This window comes from Giraffa tippelskirchi, chromosome 11, assembly GCF_054371585.1.
Source record: "Giraffa tippelskirchi isolate mGirTip1 chromosome 11, T2T-mGirTip1v1.2.pri, whole genome shotgun sequence".
Taxonomy (NCBI): Eukaryota; Metazoa; Chordata; class Mammalia; order Artiodactyla; family Giraffidae; genus Giraffa; species Giraffa tippelskirchi.
In genome coordinates this window covers 25,590,210-25,613,165 of record NC_137285.1, presented here as the reverse complement: position 1 = coordinate 25,613,165, position 22,956 = coordinate 25,590,210, and the positions used below count along the sequence as shown (strand labels likewise).

At 40.9% G+C, this 22,956-nt stretch overlaps 1 protein-coding gene across 12 annotated transcripts in view; it reads left to right on the top strand.

The window, feature by feature from the left end:
• The window catches only part of STX2 (syntaxin 2), a 330,178-nt gene that overhangs the window by 45,001 nt on the left and 262,221 nt on the right, over positions 1–22,956 (top strand). For 5 of the 12 annotated variants that reach the window (XM_081543065.1, XM_081543066.1, XM_081543072.1 and 2 more), the window contains 8 exons: positions 2,435–2,509; positions 3,871–3,944; positions 4,627–4,735; positions 6,419–6,492; positions 6,611–6,748; positions 9,330–9,440; positions 11,315–11,438; positions 14,578–15,495. In XM_081543065.1, coding sequence (XP_081399191.1) covers positions 2,435–2,509; positions 3,871–3,944; positions 4,627–4,735; positions 6,419–6,492; positions 6,611–6,748; positions 9,330–9,440; positions 11,315–11,395 — 662 coding nt within the window. In that variant the 3' untranslated portion in view covers positions 11,396–11,438; positions 14,578–15,495. Of the gene's footprint in view, positions 1–2,434; positions 2,510–3,870; positions 3,945–4,626; positions 4,736–6,418; positions 6,493–6,610; positions 6,749–9,329; positions 9,483–10,070; positions 10,247–11,314; positions 11,439–14,577; positions 15,496–22,956 lie in introns of those variants that run through there. The other 7 variants (XM_081543075.1, XM_081543070.1, XM_081543074.1 and 4 more) reach the window with 4 other exon arrangements.

The window sequence follows — 22,956 nt, the reverse complement described above, 5'->3', positions numbered from 1 at the left end:
CTGGAATTATTGATATATTGGGGCTAACATTCATGATCTTGTTTGCTTTATATTTTTATTGCTTGTTCTGTTACTTTTTCTCTCTTCATGCTGTCTTTTCAATTGGTTTTTAAGAATTTTACCCTGCCTTGTTGGCTCTTTTCTATATTCCGTTTACTGTTGTTTTATTAGTTGTCCTGTAGATTGTGATATGCATTCTTGACTTGTTGAAATCTAATATAAATGTATGTTTTTACTACTTCCAAGTAATAGGAGGACCTTAGGAACCTTTAACTCTGTCCCTTCTTATTGCTATTATCATCGTCATATATACATATTGTACTAGATAAAAATAATACATATTTTTATTTTATACAATTAATACGCATTTGGAGCTACCCACGTATTTACCTGTACCAATGCTACTCATTATTCTGTATCTTTAAACTTTCATCTGAGATTTTTTTCTTCTTTCTAAAAACTATTATTCTTTCTTTTACTAGGGTTATGCCATTGTCTGAAATTGTCCTTACTTGATTTCGTTCTCCAAGGATATTTTCAGTGAGCCGTCCAGTTTGCAAGTTGTTTTCTTTCACCACTCTGAAGAGTTTGAAAATAAATTTTCAGTGTCTTTTTTTTTTAGTCAGCCATCTAATTACAGCTTAAGAGGTTTGATTTTTAGCCCTTGGATTTATCAATGCTATGTTCATGTTTCCAGATATGTTTTTTTTTTATTTATACTGTTTTTATAAGGCTTCTTGGATCTGTGGGTTGACATTTTCTGGCAATTTTGGAAAAATATTGGCTATTTTCTCTTCATAAGTCATCTTTCCTCCCTTTTCTGTCATTTCTGAGTTTTAGATCTTTTCACTGTATCTTTTATGCTGCTTGCCTTCTGTTCTCCATCATTTTGTCTTGTTGTTTTATTTTGAAATCTTTCTGATTTGTCTCCTGACCTCTCTTTAGTGACTACCTTTCAGGTCAGGGAATCTCTCTTAACCCATGGAGTTATTTTTGGTTAAAATGTTTTTCAGTCCTAGAATTTCGCTGGGCTCCTTTTTCTCCTGTCTTGTTTTCCTGACAAAATCCTCAATCTTGTTTTTACCTCTTTGAACATGCTTATTTTAAGGTCCGTGTCTAATAACTCTAAGACAGCTCTGTTGTTTTCCTGGGGTTTATTTTCTCCATCTTGCTGGTTTTTCTTGGTTGAGCACTGGGCTTTGTATGTGAAGGCTCGTGGCCACAGTGTGAGTCCTAGGATAGTTTTTTCTTTTTTAAGAGATGATTTTTGAACATTTCCGATGGACAGCTGGGGGCGCCAACATTCTGGACCTGGCTCCCCTTCCTCCCGGGGTGTGGCCTTGTGTCAGCTCAGGGTTTTCTCAGCTGCTCAAAGCCTTGGCTGCCTCAGTGTCAAGCCGCTCCATTTGCTGGGCTCACTTCCCTGGGTTTCCTTCTCTTGAATCTTCTTCTTTTTCTGCTTTTGTAGGTTTACAATGCCTTTAAGCAGATTTTTAAAAAATGTTTTGTCCAACTCTTCTGATTGTTCTCAGCAGGAGAACTGATCGGAATGACCTAGTCCACTGGATAAGGACATTCCCCATCTTTGCCTTCTTTTCTGTGAATTGAAATCCTGTCTTTATCAAATGTAACCTCACGGCCTGCTTCTGTAGCTTGAAGGGCTAAGTACAGTAATGCCTCTTTTATTTCTCTAGTTAATGCTTGAGGCCCTACGTGCCTGTGCTAGCAGGAAGGTCCAGTAATTCCATCCTGAGTGGCCCCCCAACCCAGGGGCTTTCTTTTCTAGAGAGGTGAGCCATGCTTTGGAATGCTTGCTCCCCTGACTCTGTGTCCTCAGCAGGGCAGACCCTGCACAGACCCTCCTGCTCATGCGCTCTTCCTCTTGGACACCTTCCTCGACTTCCCTTCCCCACATGCAGTGGTGAGGCCTCTGGGGTTGTTCCCCCAGTGCAGGAATCCACACTCCTGCCTGGAGCCTGCTTTGATTAGGATAGCAGGAAAGAAATCAAACACGTGGCAGGCTCCCCGCTCCCTGCAAGAATATGGTTAAATTTCTGCTTTCCTTTTTCAAGTCTAGATGTTAGCAATGGATTCAGGGCACTATTTCATCAATTGATTGGTATAAACCAGCTGTCCTCAAACTTAGGTGTGCACCAGCATCAGCTGGGGGGCTTCCTGTGCCCATCCAGTGACGTTTCCTATGGGGAGGTCAAGGGTGGGGCCCAGGAACTTGCATTTCTACTAAACACCCACCTAATACTGAAGCTGCCAGTCCAGGACTCACCCTCTGAGAATCACTGGTGTGATCAATAGTTTCTCTAAAGAAAAACCCAACAAACTTGAATATTTACCAAGAATATTGTTCTGTTTACATTTGTTGGACATTATTGTTGGATGTTGTAACTCACATGTCTTTTTTATTTTTAATTTATAGAAATAAAGGAAGAGCTTGAAGATCTGAACAAAGAAATCAAGAAAACTGCTAATAAAATTCGGACTAAGTTGAAGTGTGAGTTAAAACTTTAATTACACATAATCATTGATGGTGGGAATGTGGGTATTATTATTTTCTTCTTTATAACTTTTTATTCTTTTACATTTTTAAAAGTTAAGATTGTGACCACTGTAAAATAAGTCATTTGTATGTACTTGGAATAGTGAGCCTTGCTCAAGTTCCTCATTATTCTAGAATTCTTAAGCTACCAGCTCTAAGGATAACACATGAAGAGCTAGAGCTAAGGGCTATTAATGCTTAAAGTTTGAAGCGAGGCACTCATTCATGTTCCACAGGAGTGAGCACTTGCTTATAAACTGTTTCTCTCTTATATTGTTATGACATTTGGGGCTAAATTGTGGATACTTGAGAAGGTAAGTAGCCTTCAACATGAATTGCCAGGTTCTTCTTGAATGGTCTTGTAGCTGGTGAGGTCCTGGGAGCCTTTCCTGCAGTTCAGCTCAGCTGATAGTGCCCAGGGCCTCCCTGCTGGACTTAAACAGAGGTGGTGGTTCTTGATGTGGTAGAAAGACACAGTGTGTTTAATTTTTACAAAATAACATTCAAATTGAGAACATATCTGAAGATCAAAGGGAACCTTTATTATGGAAAATTTCAGACATACATGGGGGGAAGGGGTTACCACCACAAGCCCAGGGTCCACACTCCTCAGCTCTGCAGGTATCAGTGGCCCCCACCCGACCCAGCTGGTTTCACAATCAATGGCAGATATCCAGGACTTCATCAGCATATAGTTTTCAGTGTATATTTCTAAAACAAGGATCCCCTCCCCCCAAAACAACTACAATGCTCTTATATATATCTAAGTCACCTTAGTTGTTATTATTTATTATAAACTATCTAGTCAGAATTCACACTTCCCAGTGATCTTCTAATTTTTCTTCAACAGTTTATTTAAATTGGCTTTCTTGTTTGGACCATACACTATGATTGGTTGTTACGTCACTTAAGGCTTTTTTTTCAGGTCAGGTTCTTCTTTCATCTTTCCCCACCCCCAGCACGTTTCCCTCTTGGTTGGAGAAACCAGGACATTAGTTCATCAGAAGTTGCCCTGTTGCAGAGTTTTATTTCGCTGATTTCACCCCTTTAATGTCACTCAACAGATTCCACTATGCTCTGTGTTTCCTGTGGATGGACAGTTAAGTTCTCCAAATTGGATCAAATTGAGGTTATCTGCTTTGAAATGTGAAGCTGTAACATCTGGTTTTATTTTGTGACATTATCAACAACTGATGCTTACCAAAACTCACACATTTATTAGGAGTTGAAAAGATAAGAAAATACGTTTGAGTTTAGGCTTGAAAACCTTTCATTTTTTTAAGATTAAAAAGTAACTCCTTCCTCTTTGCTTCTAGCTATTGAACAGAGTTTTGATCAGGATGAGGGTGGAAACCGAACTTCTGTGGAGCTTCGGATACGAAGAACCCAGGTTGGATGATCAGCCTTTTCTAGTGTGAAGCAATGTTGAAGAATAAGAAGTCTTTTTACTTCCTTCTTTAAAATTCAGAATAATTACATCCTTACTGTCACATTAATGCTCACAGCAGTTCTGCATAAAGATAGTATTTATAGATCCCTTTCTAGATTATGAAGAAAAAAAGTTTCTTCAGCCCATCAGCAGAAATCTCTTCTGAAGAGCGGAGAATTATCTGAGTCATTTTAGTGTTCATGATGAAGTCCTCATCTTTTAGAGGCTGATGGTACAGCAAAGTGGAATTTAGTCTACTTAACTCTACTTGACAAATGACGATTATGAATTCAGACTCTAGGGACACCTTGCTTGAGTGCCAGCCTGACCCCAGTTAGCCTGTGACCACTTGCTAATTGACTTCTCATAATGATGGTTTTCTCCCCTTCTGTAGAATGGGGGACAGTTATAGTACAGGAGGTTTACTGTGAAAATCAAATAAGATAATGCATGTAAAGTTCTTAGCATAGATTGTTATATAGTATACAGTAAGCTGCTATTATTCTTATTTCCCATTCGAAGGAGTAAACACATTAGTTTGAATTTCAAGAATGTAATGTTTTTATATGTAAGTGAAAAGCCTTCTCTTTTAGTAGAAGAAATGACCATTATATATTGGTCTATTTTTTGTCTATGTTAACAGCATTCAGTGCTATCTCGAAAGTTTGTGGAAGTCATGACAGAATATAATGAAGCACAGACTCTATTTCGGGAGCGAAGCAAAGGCCGTATACAGCGTCAGCTAGAAATAAGTGAGTCAGTGAGCATGCTATTTTTGTTAAAAACATGTTTTTTTTTCCTTAAGGTCTGACATGAAAGTATGTATCATCAAAAAAGTAATTTCATCTCTGTTTTTATCAGTATCGTAAAGCATAAAGACCTTTCATAGCTTCCCATTCATTGAATCAACCAACCTATTACTTACTTACATCCTTCAGCAGATTCTAAGTGAGTGGACTTTAAATTACTTTCTGATGACTGTTACTTGTAAAGTGTTGATCGGATCTGGAAAGCTTCCAGCCATCACTTCCTCATGTAATTTTTGTGTCTGCACCCCTTCCTGCCCCATCTTAGGGGACAGTCTCCATGGTTCTCATGATTTGCATGTCTGGTGAACAGACACTTCCTGCCCTTTTGCTCCAGACTTTCTTCCTAGGATGTTTGTCTGTGCAGCCTTGGAGGATGGAACTCAGGTTTTCCTCTGGGCAGAAGGCTGTTTGCTTGCTGAACAAAGGTCAGGCAGGCTTGCTTACTCCCTGCTGTGAAAGATCAGGGTCCCTCAGCTGCAGCACAAGCCTCAGGTGGGTGCACTGTCCACCAGGACCGCTCTGCATCTCCCATGGGCTAGGAGAGAAGGGAGCAGCTGTGAACTTGAACCTCATTCAGTGACATTTTGACTTTGTTGACATGTAATTGACATACCATGTGAATGGTACTCAAAGTGTACAGTCTAGTGGTCTTTAGTATGTAAATTAGCACAATCAATTTCAGACCATTTTAATCACTCCAAAAGGAAACTCGGCACCCATTGTCAGACACTTCCCGTTTCTCTCCCAGGAGCCCTAGGCACCCACCAGTTAACTCTTCTGTCTATGAATTTGCCCCTTTGGGCATCCATATGAATGGCGTCATACAATATATGGTCTCTTGTGACTGGCTCCTTTCACTTGGCACAGGGATTTCAAGGTTCAGCCATACTGCAGCAAACATAAGTATTTCATCTCTTTTTATGGTTGGATCACGTTCCATTGTGTGGATGGACCACATTAACATTATGCTTATACATCCATCAGGTGATGAACATTTGGGTAGTTTCTACTTTTTGATAATTATAAATAATACTGCCGTGAATGTTCACATTAAATTATATTTTAATTATTATGATGTTTATTCATTTAATTTTGTCTTTTGTGGCACAGAGTGTGAAAATAAGAATTATCAATTGGGTTTTTCCAAAATCCTGTGAACTTGTTCATAGGAAGCATTGATACCTTTAACTCAAGAAAAAATATCAATAACCAAAATGCAGAAAGTATTAGAGCCTATGATTCTAGTTATACAATCTTTATTATTTCCAGTTAACATATGCTAAGTCTAGCTTACCCTCCTTTCCTGTAAGCCAGTTAAACTTTTAGGAAAACTGATATGCCAAAAATTTGTATCTATCAGTTTCCTTTTTATAGTTATTTCTCATCCATACTAAACGGATTTTTATTAGTCATTCCAGTTACAAGGTTTTTCGTGAGTGTTTTCCAGTTCTTCCCGTGTTAATTTCTGTCATCATTAACACTTGCCAAAATAATACATTGGAAAAGTTAGAAAAATACTGGTTAAAATGTTAGCAACTCAGATTTTACCTGCTAATTTATGGATGCAAAGGTAATTTAAAAATACTGCTGCATACTGAGTGGAGTTTTTCCTTGTTAATATTTTAGCTGGAAAAACTACCACCGATGATGAGCTGGAAGAGATGCTGGAAAGTGGGAATCCCTCCATCTTCACGTCAGATGTGAGTGCCGGGTGGCTGTGTGGCCTGTGTGTTTCTATTTGTACAGATTTTTTTTTCTTTAACCTCTAGAATGATCTTAAGTTCATCAGTATTTCTCCTCTGTTTTTGTTTTTCAAAGATTATATCAGATTCACAAATTACTAGACAGGCTCTCAATGAAATTGAGTCCCGTCATAAAGACATCATGAAGCTGGAGACGAGCATCCGTGAGCTACATGAGATGTTCATGGACATGGCCATGTTTGTCGAGACTCAGGTAATTGCATGCATCTTTGCTTCTCTGAAACAGAGAGCTGTGGTTTGTAAAATCTGATATTTGACTCCAATCTATCAGGAAAGCCATTATTCTGGATCCAGTCTCGTAATTCAGATCTGATTATACCGTTACTGCCATGTAGGGCTCAAATGCTCGAAGCACCTTAAATCTTCAACAGTAGGGGACTGATTTAAGATATGGTGTGTCCATAGGATAGGCTGTTAGGCAACCATAGGTAGACCACATAAACTTTGTTCATGGAGGATTTTGAATGAAATATGCAAATGTATGTGCTGGAATTTAAGTTGAGATAAGAGGGCACTATTAAACCTTATATGTATGTGTATATGTGTGTGTATATATATATATATATATATATGGGGCTTCCCTGTTGGCTCAGACGGTAAACAGTCTGCCTGCAATGCAGGAGACTCAGGTTTGCTCCCTGGGTCAGGAAGATCTGGAGAAGGGAATGGCTACCCACTCCAGTATTCTTGCCTGGAGAATTCCATGAATAGAGGAGCCTGGTGGACTGCAGTCCATGGGGTTGCAGAGAGTCAGACATGACTGAGCAACCTAACACTTTACTTCACTTCATATGTGTATATACACCTCTATGTATAAATGTAAATATATATGCAGCATACACCCTTATACTCCTATATATATATGTGTGTGGCATAAAACTCAGCTACATGAAACAGTACTCACATAAGGAAAGAAATATGCCAAGCAGTATAACAACAGTGGGATAATGGGAATTTTAGTTTTTTTCTCTAAAATATATTTTCAAGTTTTCTGCAAGGAGCAGATATTAGAGTAATAATTTGGAGAAATATATGAAAGAATAAGCACCAGAGGGGATAGACTGTGACATAAATAGAAGCTTATACTTACTACAGTGTTCAGTCCCACAAGCAGAAGGTGGCAGGTATGAGGAGACCACTATGAGGGACTGCAGAAGTTAATACAGTTTTTTAAGAAGATAAAATTTACTCAAGAGGGAGAGGATACACACACACACATACACACACACACACATAAAATTATGACTGATTATCGAATTGTTGTGTGGCAGAAACCAATACAACATTGTTAAGCAATTTTCCTCCAGTTAAAAACAGAAAAAAAGAACACACACATACACAAAAAAAGAATATAAAATTCAGTGTAAAATAAAGCTGGTGGTTCCAGTTAGGTGTGTGTGGGTGCTTACCCCTCCTCTTGTGATGCAGAATAATGTCCTCTGAGACTTTGCAAGTGTGTGAGGCTCACACTTGGTCACTCATGGGTCGATGGGCCATTGAGTCCAGCTGACCGTGCTGTGAAGGAAAGCCTTCGTACCAGAGCATCTTAGGACTCACATCACAGTCATGTCCTCCCTCCCACAGAGGCTGGATTCAGGATCTGTTGTGGCAGGAACAGTCCTCTGATGGGCCTGTCTGCTGGCTTCCTGGGTTATGTAAGGAGCACTGGGAAGTCCATCTGGGTACCAGATTCATTCTCCATATTGCCACCAACCTTTTGAAGATTTAGCTTGGGGAACTTTGCCATAAAAATATGTGCCGAGCTGAGGTGCTATGAATTTGCAGATGGGGTGGGGATGGGGCAGGTTCACTCCTTTCTGATTTGGGGGCACCCGTTGCCACTCACGGTGCTGAAGGGAGAACTGGGAGTCTGGCTACTGCCGGCTTTTGTTTTCAGGAAGGAAACCAGTGAGACAATTAGAACAATCTGAGTATTTTTGTCATTACTAAAGATTTTAGAGTACCTTGGACTTTTAGTTAGGATGGTTCTATGCCAGGTGTGTTAATCTCTACTGGAAAAATCCATATATCAATGTATTCTTAGCTTCGTTGCATTGTTTCCTTTCAGAAGTCTGTTAGTATTGCATTGTATTGACTCATCTAATTCAAAATATGTTTAGTCAAAACTGACTAGTATGTTGAAATGTGTGAATGAGTAAGTTAACTCTGCGTCACTCTCCAATGCTTTACTATTCACTGCTGCAGATTATGTCTGCTGGTGGACAGAAAACCAGGTAATGTGCTTTTCCCCCCTGACGCTTCACTGGGTTCACCTCACTTTACATTTTTTTGCTCATTAATCTAGTCAGTTTAATGGGAGATATAAACTATTCCTAGTTTACTGGTATTTTAAAGAAATGACAAATATTGTCTACCCATTAGAGAAGAGATCATTCTTTCTATGTCGTATGTTTGTGCATAATAGTAAATGTTAGCTTAGCCTAAAGCCAGCTTCCTCTCATTCACAGTGCCCATTTTAAAAGAGTGTTCCTATATTAAAGCATATCTCAAAGCCTACTTGATATGCCTTTAATTGTCAGCATTGTTGCCCATCCCTTTTAGTTCTTTTTATAATGTAAGTTGGATTTTGATTACTTTTCATATTGGCACATTTATAATGGTCTCATCTTTTTGTAAATGTGAAAAATATTTCAGTGTCCATTCCATGCACATTACGTTCCTGTGGAAACTTTACTGCTGCTCTGTGACTGTCTTAGGAGTCACAATTAAGTCATTTGAAAGTGTCCTCTAAGTTTGAAACTTTTCATTCTAAGGGTGAAATGATCAACAACATAGAAAAAAATGTTATGAATGCCGCAGACTATGTAGAACATGCTAAAGAAGAAACGAAGAAAGCTATTAAATATCAAAGCAAAGCAAGAAGGGTGAGTTTGGTCTTTCAGAATTAAAGTACGTTTTCCTCTGTATTTGGTTTCGCATGGTCATACACTGATGCAAGCCTACTTTAAATGTATTCCAGGAAATAAAAACTTCTTACATTAATCTTGCATTTGAAAACTGAAGTAATTCTTTTTGCTGAAACGTTTGAAGTGTATCAGATAAGATGTTGATGGTGAACCCTGTCAGTTCTAAGTAATGATAACCCTTACTTAGGGTTGCCAAAGTTGGCCTCGCCTCCCTTTCCTCGGTTGAATGGGTTTCAGTTCCAGAGTTCTCTTGTTTCTTGGGTCATTATTTGGAGGGACATATAAAACTCATGGGACTGAAAATTATCCTAAAAATCATTAGTTACACAGTTTATGCAGTGAACACTTTATTCGTTAGGTTATTTACTAATCCTTTGGGTTGGAGGAAAAAGAATTGCTTGGGACCATGGACCTCAGATGTTATGTAGCACTCACAATGAAGCTTTGTAAAGGAGTTTTAGTATCTTCATAGTGAAAGCTTCTCTAAGGAAACAGCAAAACTACAGAATTCAGTTCTGATTCAGGGACTAGAAAACTGTATCTCCTTGTGTGACCTCACCCATCACTTCTTGGGTTCTTTCTCCCCAGTGTAGAGAAGAGCGACACAAGGCGCCAAAGCCCTGCTCTCAGTGCCTGCCTCCCTCCCTCCTGCTGTAAGGTGCCTTTCTCGGTGCTTGTCGGGGGAGATTCCCATGCAATGTCATAGAGGCCTTGTAAAGAGGGAGTTTCAGAATGTTCAGGAAAAATAAAGTCAGATTCACCCATGACAGTGGTCCATAGATGTTCTCAAATATGAGGCACATCAGGGCTGCAAAGCATCTCACTCTGCTTTCTCTTGGGAATATCTGTGTATTAATTACCTTTGAGATGTAAGACATGGTTTCTTACATTATCCTCTGTTACCAGATTTTGAAATATTGAGCCTTAAACTAAAGTGAGGTGGTGAGGCGCAGGTGTGAAGTGCTCTGGTTCAGGCACAAAATGGACTTACACTTGAAAGCGATCACTAAAAAAGGACAGGTCCCATCCTTTCTCTGTGACCTGAACAGCAGATCAGACCAGTAAACATTTCCATGAGACGTTCCCATCTCATCTTGATCCTGCAGAGAAGGCCTTGCTGTAGCAGGTAGCTAGGTCAGTGCATTACCTGGAGCGGCCACTGGTCAGAACCTGATGCTCATTTCGAAATTCATCACAACTTCTCCAGCTCAAGGCCTGACATCTGAAACCACGCACAGCTTTTTCATCTCTCACTCTCTCACGCTGCTTTTGGGTGTGTGGTCCTTGAGATGTTGGCCGTCCCCTCTCGTGGTGTCCTGGTTCCATTCCCAGGGCAGCTGGGTTATTAGCCCCTGAGAGACCAGATACCACTAGTGGAATGATCTGTTTCATTCGGTGTGGCAGTTAAGTGAAAGACTTACCTGCCAACAGCAAACAAACAAGAAGAAAAGTGTAGGGGCTTATTAAATAGATCACTGATTTCCTAATTCACTGACCTGGCCACACAGCTCTCTATACATGAAAAAAAAAATCAGCTGTATGTCTCAGTTCATCAGAAATTTATCAAAAGAATGTGGTCATGCAGCTTTCTCATGGATAAAACCTAATATTTCAAGTTCTATAATAATAGTACATCTCCAAATAGTCTGACCTCATTAAATTAAAAATCCCTCTTTTGGACAACTGAAAATTGTCGAACAATTAATCGATGTCCCATCATTTAGATTTTAAAACACATTCCGGTGGATTATTTGATTTTTAAATGAATGATATATTCTAATACAGCAATGTGGAATTAACCACGATATAATCAGCTTGCTTTTCTTTGACAGAAAAAGTGGATAATTGTGGCTGTGTCACTGGTTCTGTTGGCTGTGATTGCTCTAATTATTGGTTTATCAGTTGGCAAGTGATGATGTGGATAACGGCAGCGTGCATGTCTCTGCCAGCGCGGCAGTAAGTAACTAATCAACTAATCTGCTTACTCACTCACCCAATTAGCTAATACTGGTGCTCACCCAATTCAGAAATACTGGAAAGTAACAAAAGCCTGCCAGCGGAGTGTTTGCCTGACTTCTGAATTCAGGTCTCTAGTCATCGTGTGCTGAGAATAAGCATTGGCTTGGTTGCCGTCCATTTCTAAACCAGGGTCGTCTTCCTGCCGTTTTCTGAAACCTCTGGGTTTGTTTAAATGTGATAGTAGGGGTGGCAGCAGCTCCTGACGCTTCAGGCTTTTGTTTTTGATCCAGGAAGACGCTTCCTCCTTTTAGGAGCCCTTCATCAGTGGAATAACCTTAGTAATGAGGAATAATTCTCAATGAAAAAACTAATGTTTAATACTTAATTTGTCTCTTAAGTTTTAATTCTTAGAATAAGTGCAACAACCGAACGTGCTTTGTGAGCTGTTTATTTGCTCACCATTTTACTATGGAATTAGGGGGAATGGGACGCAAGCTGTTAAGAACACTCAGTGGAACCAAGAGACTTCGTTTCACTTGTTTCCACTGGCATCATCGAGTTTGTTTTAAATGTGTCCACATTAAAATGAAAACTTGTACTGAGTAGTGTGCCTGTTAATTCTTAATTTAAAGGGTTTGGAATAAAAAGATACTCAAAAGGTTTGGAATAAAAAGATACTCAAAAGATATTATTTATTTAGAGTACTTTTATTTTTATTCATTGTATGAGTGTCACGTTTCACCAAACTTCAGTAGATTTTATGCTTTTCGTCTCTTCTTATGCATTTGGAATCATCCTTTTTTCAACTCTTAAGCTAGCATGCTGTCTGGTGTCTCAAATTTGGACATACTAGTTGTTTATCTTAAAATGTATGTTTGGCATAATCACTGGAATTAAAATTGTATCTAGATTGTGACAAGTAGTCCTTGATGAATTAATTATTTTATTGTGAAAGCAGCTGCTGGCTTGATAAACATTTGGCGCTTTATTAAAGAAGAGGTGTTTCTTAGTGTGAGCATCTGTGCGCTGAGCACGCAGTTAGCAGGTGAGGATCCTGACATTCATGGAAGCACGGGCTTGCTTTTGGAAGCTCCAGGATGTTGAGTTTGTTAGCGAGCCATTTTTTTCAGGAGGCGGAAGGAGCTCTGAGCACTCTTTTCATCAGGCAGGACGTTTGTGTATCTCTCCATGCTTTCCTGTTACCTCTGCTGAACTAATGATATATGTGATTTTCCTTCACTAATAAAAATGTATTTAAAAACTATTTTTAGAATTCTTTATAAACTGTGTATAAACTACATTTTCTTAGCTTTTCCTAGTGGCCATAATATGGTTAGTTGGATGTGTTTCTGCTGAAGATAAACATAATTTGAGATCAAATGCTGTGATGATGCTGTTGAACAAGGGCAGGCTCCTCCCGGCGTGCTTCTGGGGGAGCCCCAGGCTTGCTCTGGGCCCTGGGCCTGGGGGGCTGCTGTGCCTTCATGCCTTTAAGCATGTGTGAACACAAAACACATCAGAGTGCATACCAAATGCAGTGGTTGGTGTCTTTAATTGTACTTTTGAAAAACTAATGTATTCTTTCAGCAAGTAGTTCAGCACAGCCTTCTCTGGGCCTGTAGGCACCGTGTGGAGGGAATCCCGGTCCCTGTAACCCTGCAGCAAGGGCCAGATGCCCGGCTTTCTGTCCGAGGACATGGCTGAGAGGGCACGTGGCCATGATTTAGGTGTAGTAGGTGGCAGCTTGACTCGGGGTGTGCGTGGGCCACCAAGGAGAAGTCCAGGCATTTGACTGGAGCTGTGAGCAAGATGTTGGACAAGAATGGTCGTTCTGTCTATGGTATTGAGGGTGCAGGAACCCAGCCATGGTGGGATTCAGGAGGCATTTCCAAAAGCCAGATGTGCAAGCACATACCCATGCATGGTACCCAGAGACCTGGCAGACGCCTGGATGGCAGCGAGCTGCAGAGCCGCCTGGTGGCTGAGGTTAACAGGGGCATATGGAGTGAGGTTAACAGGGGCATATGGAGCAGGTTCTGGAGCTGAAGGGTGGTGCTGATGGGAAGGAAGGAGTGATAGACCAGAGGAAAAAGGTGTGTCTAGAAAGATGCTGAGAGAGGCTCGCAAGGAGACACATGAAGAGATGCCAGGATGGTTGGAACCAAGGCCTTGCTTTCCAGGAAATGTGCATAATATTAATAAGTGACATGAAATTTGAGGGTGCGATGTCCTGCAGGCAGTGGTCCCTAGGTTCTGAGTAATTGACAGGAAAGTTTCCTGAGGGGCCTGGCCATGCTTGTCTTCATAAATCATGGAGTAATTGATGGCGTTCTCGGCAGCTAATCCTGAAGTAGCACTGACCAGTTTCAGCAGGTGTGATTTCTCAGGTGAAAGTGTGCCATGTGTTTGGTAACCGTAATTTAAAGTGATGCATCTCTGCTGTTTACCAAGAGAACTCGAAGTCAGACAGTATGATATGCCTTTCATCTTTGTGAATTCCTCACCTTCTCCATAGATGGTATTCCTAGAGAGACTAGATCTCTCAAGCCAGAGGTTGTTTAGCTTTTCAGCTGTGCAAGGATGCTTGTTAATTGGAAGAAAAAAGTTAAATGTTGCATTGCCTTCCTCTGGGCCGAGGATGCGATAGAAGACTGAGTTAACGGTGTGTTGATTTTTAACATGCGTCTTACCTCAATGTAAAAAAAAAGCATAAATAAGATTTTTTTTTCTGCAAATGAGAAATAAATCCATTTAAACTTATAAGAAGATGTACAATGCATCCAAGAAACAATGGTTGGGATTTTACTGTGATCAATAGAAAGTGTTCATTAAGAACCCACATAGTGCCAAGTAGACATTGTTTTTACCTCCAGGAGTCAATGGTTATTGTTTTAATAATATGTATTTTAAATTACTAAATTCATTTAATTTAATGTATATGTGTCTGTAACTTTGTGCTTTGCCTCTGGAACTTCCCTTCCCCACTCCTCCCTTTCCTATGATCTGTAGGGGTTCTTTCTTGATGATGGATTTTAAACCCTCTCAAATTCCAAGAGAATTTTGTTAGGAAATGACATTAGTGATTTCTTTCCTTTGCTATCTTACAAATTAATAAATGTTTTTCTTTATCTTGCAGAAAATGATGTTCATTATTATCTGTGTAGTTATTTTGCTTGTGATCCTTGGAATTATCCTAGCAACAACATTGTCATAGCAACCATATCCCAAGAGCCATTTGTCCTTGGAGTCAGACCACATCTGCAGCAAATCAGCATCCTCCCATTTCATGAATGAATCCTAGACATTGTGACATGTGGCACTGAGTGCTGATATTTTATTAGTGAATTCAAGGAGAGAACACAACAGAATGTATTGTTCGGTGGAAAAAACAGAATGGATGTGATGCGTTAACCCAGACATCCTTGGACTCTAAATAACACAGCACAAACATTTAACAATGTGAGACTTGTTTCAATGGCCTTAAAATAAGGAATTATTGAAATTTTCAATCTTTTTTATATTTCAGTGTTAAAAATATGTATGTGAAGTATAATTAGGAATATCTTATGTTATAAAGCTATTAGATTTCAGATCTAAGACTTTCTTCCCTCTCCCAGCTAACATGCTCATTAAGAGACGTTTTTGTACTGTGTTTCACTCATGTTTGTTTATGTTTGCAAAAATTATTTTTATTATCACAGAGCTGTTTTGTAAGATATCTATAAGTTTAAATGTTTATAAATTAATTGTTTAATATATTAACATCTTAATTTACTCCAATTTTATATATTAACTATTGCCTTTTAAAAGAAATAGGAAAAAAACTTCATGATATTAGAGCCATCTTTGCACAGTTGTTTACAAAGTTTGCCACTGGCATAGAAAACATTGGTTGCAAAGTACCCCAAAAAGCCTTTTTAGTTCCTTCTGTTGAAATTGATTTATAAGGTTCAAATCTGCCCAGTACCCTCCAGAAAAAGCTTGATTATTGTACTCAGCTTCCTTTCTACCTGTTTGATTACCCAAGATAATAAATTAGTTACTGCACTGTAAAGACAATGGTCTCTGCTTTCATTCATTACAAAATAAGGTTTGTGTTTCCCTGTTCACACTAATAAAGTGAATTTAAGATGGTGATAAAATCAAATTTTAAACTCAAGGGGATTATTCCCAGACATTAAGTCATTCTTTTAAACTGTTGTACAGATCACCTGAATGTTCTTGTTACGTACCTACTAGTCTGCTGAACTTTAAAAGTTAATTCTCAAAGTTTACAGGAATCTGTAATTAACATTTGTATTACTTCTTAATTTTTTTAAATTATAATATGCTTTATATTTAGACTGTAAAATGTACGAAATCTTATTAGCGAATGGGCATCTATATGATAGCAAGTAGTCAAAACTTTAAATGAATATGTGAAGGATATTCAAAATATAGTTATCTCTTGTTACTTCTGTCTGTGATTGTGTAAGCTCGTGACTGTAATTTAACATTGTCTGGCTTGAAAACTAATATATAGACACGCCTGATTGCAATAGTGTGAATTATAGAACCATTTAGAAGCTGTGCTCCCTCTTGAATACAGTTACGAATTTCACGCATTTATACTTTATACATCTGATTGCTTAGCTCAGAGTCAAGTCTGTATGTGTGCATTTTATTTTCTTGTTGGTCATCACTGTGTAGTCAGGATTCCTATAGGAGTCTTCTGGCTCCAACATGTATGTTTCTTAAATCTTTAGCCCGTCAGTGGGACAGGCTCCCTGGCTGGTGCTTGTGTTGATGGTATGACTTGTCCTGGGGGAATTTAATTATCCAGAGATCATGCTTGTGTCAGTGTAACTTTTACATGTCCGTCGTCTGTGTGATCATGTGCATGTGTGAAGATACTTCATGCTCCTCATGTGTCCCACTGTCCCTTTAAGTGAAGTCTTTTTAGCCCCCACTCCTCATAGCAATTCTTATTGTATCTTTTCAAGACATTCTTCCTGGATTTGAAACACTTACTGAATCTGTGTTTTATAGTTGAAGTTATGGAACTGCTTTTTGATTTCTACTTAAGATGTTTAAGCCATTCACCAGGTAACCCATTTTGTATGTCTAAGCCTCATGTACCTATTTGACATCGGAGTTTTAAAAATATATATACAGGTTCACTTGTTACTTTTTAAATCATTTCTTGAAATTTCATGTTTACATTAAAAAAAAAAAAACTCAAGAGAACCCAAAAAAGAAATATTTTGCTTTCTGTCTTGTTCATTTCTGGAAAGATATGGGGGGAGATATTTTATTGCATATCCATAAATAAGTTGTTACAAGAATATTACCTGTGGCCGTTATTATGTGTAATGATACAATGTCAGTTAATAATTTTAGGTGTTTTTGGTAAGTTTTTGATTATTTGTTGTTACCAACTTCTGTGGTTTGGCTGTCACATAGTAAGAAACCCACCTGGGTTCTTGCTGTTGACAACAAATGCTAATTTAGGGAATTTGGCTTTGCATGCTTCTGCCAATTTGACATGTTCTCATTGACACTTATTAACAGGGCACCCCCTCCACTTTCTTATTAACTGGAATTTCCCTAATCCATAATCCTTACTGAATTCTAATCATGTTGAAAAGTGGTGTTCAGAATCCGGCACGTAACAAAAAGAAGAATAAGCTAGTTCTGGAGGGCATCAGTTCCTGAAGGCTGGACCCCTGCCCGCACCCCCACTCGTGTGCTGTTACCTCTGACCTCCTTGCCTCTGTTTCTTCCCCGGTGACTTTCCTTTCAAGCCGCAGTCTTGACACACACACTCAGTAATTGAGTGCCTTGGTTTATAGTTTTTAAAGACTATGAAGTATATCTCCTGAGTTTTTTAGGTTCACACCCTGGGGAGTTTCCCAGGTAGAAATGTGCCCAAGGGCCAGGGAGGCCGAGCAGGAGGCCGCCCCCAAAGTTCCCTCGGAGGTTTGTCTGGGGTGCTGCAGGACGCGATCACCACCCACCCACTGCACCTTCGAGTTGAGAGAGGGGTCTTCCTGAGGTTCAGACACCCATGCCGCTCCAAGGTCTCCACACCTGCTCTGTCGAGGGGCATCCTTGAAACATCTCCCACAGTGGACATGAGGGTGCTGGGGGGTGGGAGGAGCAGACATCCAAGGACAGGGCTGGGGCGCTGGGCCTCCAATGCCCGGGAGCCACCTTGTGGGTCAATGAGCAGTCATGTCCTTTCCAGGACCTCTTCCAACAGTTTTTGTAAATTTCTTCAATAAATCTAAGCTCACATCCTTTCATGAGTTTAAATGGTGGGGGCCCCCAGGTCAGGGGGCTTGGGTTGGAAGAGCCTGGGTCACCGAGGGACCCTGGGGGGCTCAGGGGTCAGGGTTGTCCAGGGATTTGGTGGCCCCAGTTGTGGGTTGGGGCCGGTTCAGGGGCTCCAAGGAGGTCAGGGGGGCCTGGGTAAGGGTAGTGGGGAAGGCCAGGAGTCAGTCCGCATCTTCTCATGGCTTTGACTCATGTGCTTGGCAAGGACCACCCCCTGTGACACCTGAGGCCTCCCCAGCCATGGGCCCCCGCCCCCCCTTTCTAGCTTACTATTTCAGTACACACAGCAGCACAACACCACCCCCCCACCCTCCCCTACACGAAGGAGAGCGTCAGCGAGAATAATCGACTCCAGAGGGAAACAAGTCCAGAACCAGCCTCTGGAGGGCAGCTGAGCAAAGCCTGGGGCTTTGCTTGGTTTTAAAGTGAAACCGACACGATATGCATAGGACACAGTTTTGACCTCATCCAACTTCCCGCCTTTGTTAAGATCCAGCGTTTGGTGTGGATGAGACAGCACATTTTGGGGTTTCAGTGCAGCAGGAGCTCTGTAGAGGCGGCCCATGTCCTAGCCGCAGTCGGGGTGAAGACATGCCCTTGTTTCCAGAGAGAGTGCCGTGTGGACAGCGAGCCATTTTGTTTTCCTTTGAGGCAACATCCACTTGTCATCTTCTGACTCGCATTCCCTGAACGAGCAGATTCCTAAACCAGGAAGATGGTTACAGGTCCGGTTGTGAGAAAGGGGTAAGTTCCAGAAAAGGTAGCATGATCAAGGGCAGGGCTATGTGTTAGTAGGTTCAGCCTGCAAGCCTGGGACATCTGTCGACTCCAAAAAGAAAACAAAAACATACAACCTGAAAGTTGAGAATGATGTTTTATTTGGTGGCTTTACCGAGGATGTAAGCTGGGTACAGCCTCTTAGATCGCTCTGAGGGACTGCACCAAAGAGGTCGAGGAGCAGCCAGGATGTATATGAGTTTTCACTGAAAAACAAACATGTAGTCCAACACTGAAAGGTTAATGCTAATTACAAAACCAGACATCTCAATGATTTTAGTGATTTTCTAGGGATGGGAAGATGAAAGAGGGCTCATTGAAATTATTCCTTTAATAGGCACCTTAACTATCTACGGCCAGAATCCTGCTTTTCTCCATCCGATTCCCCTCAGGCTGAGTGGCTGATGACTTGATGGTGGGCAACATTCATTGTTTACTAGAGTGGCAGGCAGTGTATATTTTTAATTGAAGCATAGTTGGTTTATGATGTTCCGTTAGTTTCTGCTGTACAGCAAAGTGACTTTGTATATGCACATATATACATTTTTTAAAAATATTCTTTTACATTATGGTTTATCACAGGATATTTACTATAGTTCCCTGTGCTGTACAGTAAGACCTTGTTGTTTACCCATCTTATATATACTAGTTTGCATCTGCTAACCCCACCCTTGCAGTCCATCCTTCCCCAAACCCTCCGCCTTGGCCACCACAAGTCTGTTCTCTATGTCTGTGAGTCTGTTTCTGTTTTGTAGATTGTTTATTTGGGTCATAGTTTAGATTCCACATATAAGTGATGTCATATGGTGTTTGACTTACTTGACTTTGTAAGATAATCTCTAGTTGCATCCATGTTGCTGCAAATGACAGTATTTAATTCTTTTTAAGGGCTAAGTAATCTTCCATTGTATACATGTACCACATCTTTATCCACTCTTCTGTCGATGAATACTTCGGTTGTTTCCGCATCTTGGCTATTGCTATGACCATAGGGATGCATGTATCTTTTTGAATTAAAGTTTTCTCTGGATATATGCCCAGGAGTGGGATTGCAGAATCATCTGGTAATTCCATTTTTAGTTTTTTTGAGGAACCTGCATACTGTTCTCCATAGTGGCTGCACCAACAGCATAGGAGGGTCCGTTTTCTCCACACTCCATCCAGCATTTTTCATTTGTAGACTTTAATGATGGCCATTTTAACTGGTGTGAAGTGATACTTCACTGTGGTTTTGATTTGCATTTCTCTAATAATTAGTGACATTGAGCATCTTTTCATGTGCCTGTTTGCCATCTGTATGTCTTCTTTGGAGAAATGTCTGTTAGTAGGGATGTTTTATCAGAAAACCGTGTCTGATATAAACAGCAGATCCCTGGATAAATAAATAGAAGTGCTTGCCACAGGACCCAGGAAACTGAGAGTGGCTCTGAGGCTTTGGTTGAAGGGCAACTGCTAAGAGGTTTCTCTCCTCAATGGGGAGGCCAGTGTTCCACAGTGAACAGCTTCCTGTGGCCACAGCTGCTTTGTTCAAAACACGGTGACATGCTTCATGCACACCCACTTGACGCCCGTCAGAAGCTATTACTCCGGCAGTCAGATTGCAAAGCAGAGTGGTGAGCAGAGTATTTTGGGCAGTACCTCAGCAGAGGTAACATCAGCCATGCAGACATCCTCTTTTTGGAGGGAGGTCTACAGATCTAACCTCACTACAGAATTTCCCTGTCCAGCCCCTGGGACCCTGACGTGTGGAATTGGGATGATCCCTCCAGCTGTGGGCATCTCCGGGGCTGTTCAGACTGGGCACTTTTCATGAACAGGCACAATCTGCCAAAAAGCGAGTACTTGCAGCAGTCAGACCACCCACCATCCCACCCACAGGGGAGAATTTGACTCTGCCCCCTTCCTCCACCTCTAAGAGGATGTGCCTTCCTATTGGTTTGTCATTTTTTCATGATGCAGAGCAGAGTCAGGGCAATGGATGGAGAGAAGGGAAGAAACAGGAAGAGAGGAGAAGGGCTTGTGTGCTGAGCTGATTCTAGCACATTCCATGGGAGGGAAAACTAGGGTGAAACTGGTGAAGAAACAGGATAGAAAACGGACAGAAAAAGACCCAGAGGCTGCAGTAGTTGAACAGGAGAGTAAACTAAGAAAGAGGGACTGAAAATTTCTGGAAGCTGGGTGCTAGGAAGGCTGCCAAAATCTTGACTCCCTGTCCACCGATGCCAAATAGAAACACGGAGACAGCATTTGCAGGAAATAGAAAAGAGTGGCTTTATTATTTTTGCCAGGCAAAGGGGAGAACACAGCAGGCTAGCGCCTCAAGAACTGTTCCCCCCCCTCTGGGGAATAGGGAGAGGTTTTATATCCTCATGAAGGTTTTGCTTTTTTTTTTCCTTTTTCAAGATTTCAGAACAACCACAGCTGTCACTGGGCAACTCAGCAGCCGGGCCTGGTATCCCTGAAGTTGTCAGCCTGTGACTGTCTTTCTGAAATGCAGAATACTACAAGAGAGGGTAGGGGGAGAAGGATGCCAGGTGCAGTGTATAATCTAAATGGAGTCAGAGTAATTAGCTTTATGATGGACAAGTCCAGCTACAAGTGTGTGTTAGTAGTAGTAACAGCTAAGGAATAACCAAGATTGCATAACTCTTCCAGGACTGTTTGGCTGGTATGTGCCAAAGGCTGTTCACTCAGTTCTGTTTTTGCTGTAACAGAAAGGATATTCTCTAGGGGAAATGGGCTGGGGTGGGGAGTCAGTGAGAGTTTTCTAAGTGTGGATAATTGGATTCAGAAGGAAAGAAGATGCTCCCAGGAATAGCCACAATGTCTCCAAATCTGAAACTCTTCCAGAATAAACAGTAGATTTAACAAGTAATATAACAAGATTGTTATGGTTTATGAATGAGATGCCTGAAATCTTTTTCTAGAAGCATGACTAAAGATTGGAATTCCTTTTTATTCTGCCTGGTTCATGAGGAGCATCTTCCACGAGGGCCCTGGCACCCACATAGGTTACAGTAGGCTAGGCTAAGTCACTTCCGTCATGTCCAACTCTTTGTGACCCTATGGACCAAAGCCCGCCAGGCTCCTCTGTCCATGGGGTTCTTCAGGCGAGAATACTGGAGTGGGTTGCCGTGCCCTCCTCCAGGGGATCTTCCCAACCCAGGGATCGAACCCACATCTCTGATGTCTCCTGCATTGGCAGGTGGGTTCTTTACCACTAGCGCCACCTGGGAAGCCCTAGGTTACATTAGGAGCTCTTAATTCTCTGAATTCGCAGAACAGTTAATGCATTTCTTTTTCTTTCTATGACTTGCCACACTTGACTTTATATTTGCATTGTGGAAGAAAGAATGAACTGATTTAAGGATAAGCCCCAAGGCCTAGGGACACATGCAGGGGGAATGGGGTGTGGGGCCATGGAGTGTACGTCCCAGTCTCCTCACTGCAGCACATCCTACTCATCTTTTTACCCCCGTGATACCTGGGGGAGGTCCCCCAAGGAGTCAGCAGAGCCATGATAATTATCCATCTCCCAGCTACAGAGGGGATTGATAATCTATTGATAATCTATGACCATTGCTTGTAAGCAAGATTCACCAAGGTCTTTGTGACCTTCCAAGGGATGGTTTATTTATTTGCAAAGAAAAAGGGGGCAATGAGGGGACAGGCAGTGCCTTCTAATCCCACTCCCCTCACCCTGCTGGGAGCCTCAATTGTTTAAAACCCTGCTTGCTTGCTCTTTTGATGCATTTCTCTCTCTCTCTTTTTTTGCTCTGTTTATTTGGCTGTGCCAGCTCTTAGTTGTGGCATTCGAACTCTTGGTTGTGTCATGTGGGATCTAGTTCCCTGATCAGGGATCAAACCCAGGCCTCCTGCATTGGGAGCTTGGAGTCCTAGCCACTGGACCAACAGGAAGTCCCTCTTTTGATATACTTCTGATTAATTAAGGTTGATGCATCTGTAGGAAAGGAAGAGTTCAGAGAAATAAACATCAGTGTAACATGTGGTCCTCATTTGAGCAAAATCAAAGGTAAATGTTTTTGAGCTAATCAGATAAATTTGACTATGGAGTGCCTGTGAGATGATGATTAATTTTGTTGGATGTGACACGGACATGGTATTATGTTAATTACAAGTCTGTGTCAGTTTTAGAAAAGCAAATGAACCTATTGACACAGAGAACAGACTTGTGGTTGCCAAGGGATTGGGAGGAGGGAAGGACTGGGTGTTCGGGGCTAGCAGGTGCAAACTATTATATATAGGATGGATCAACAACAAGGTCCTACTGTATAGTATAGGGAACTATATTCAGTGTCTGGGGATGAACCCTAATGGAAAAGAATATGGAAAAAGCATATATATGTATATATATGTAGATATGTATTACTGAGTTTGCTTTAGAGAAGAAATTAACACAACA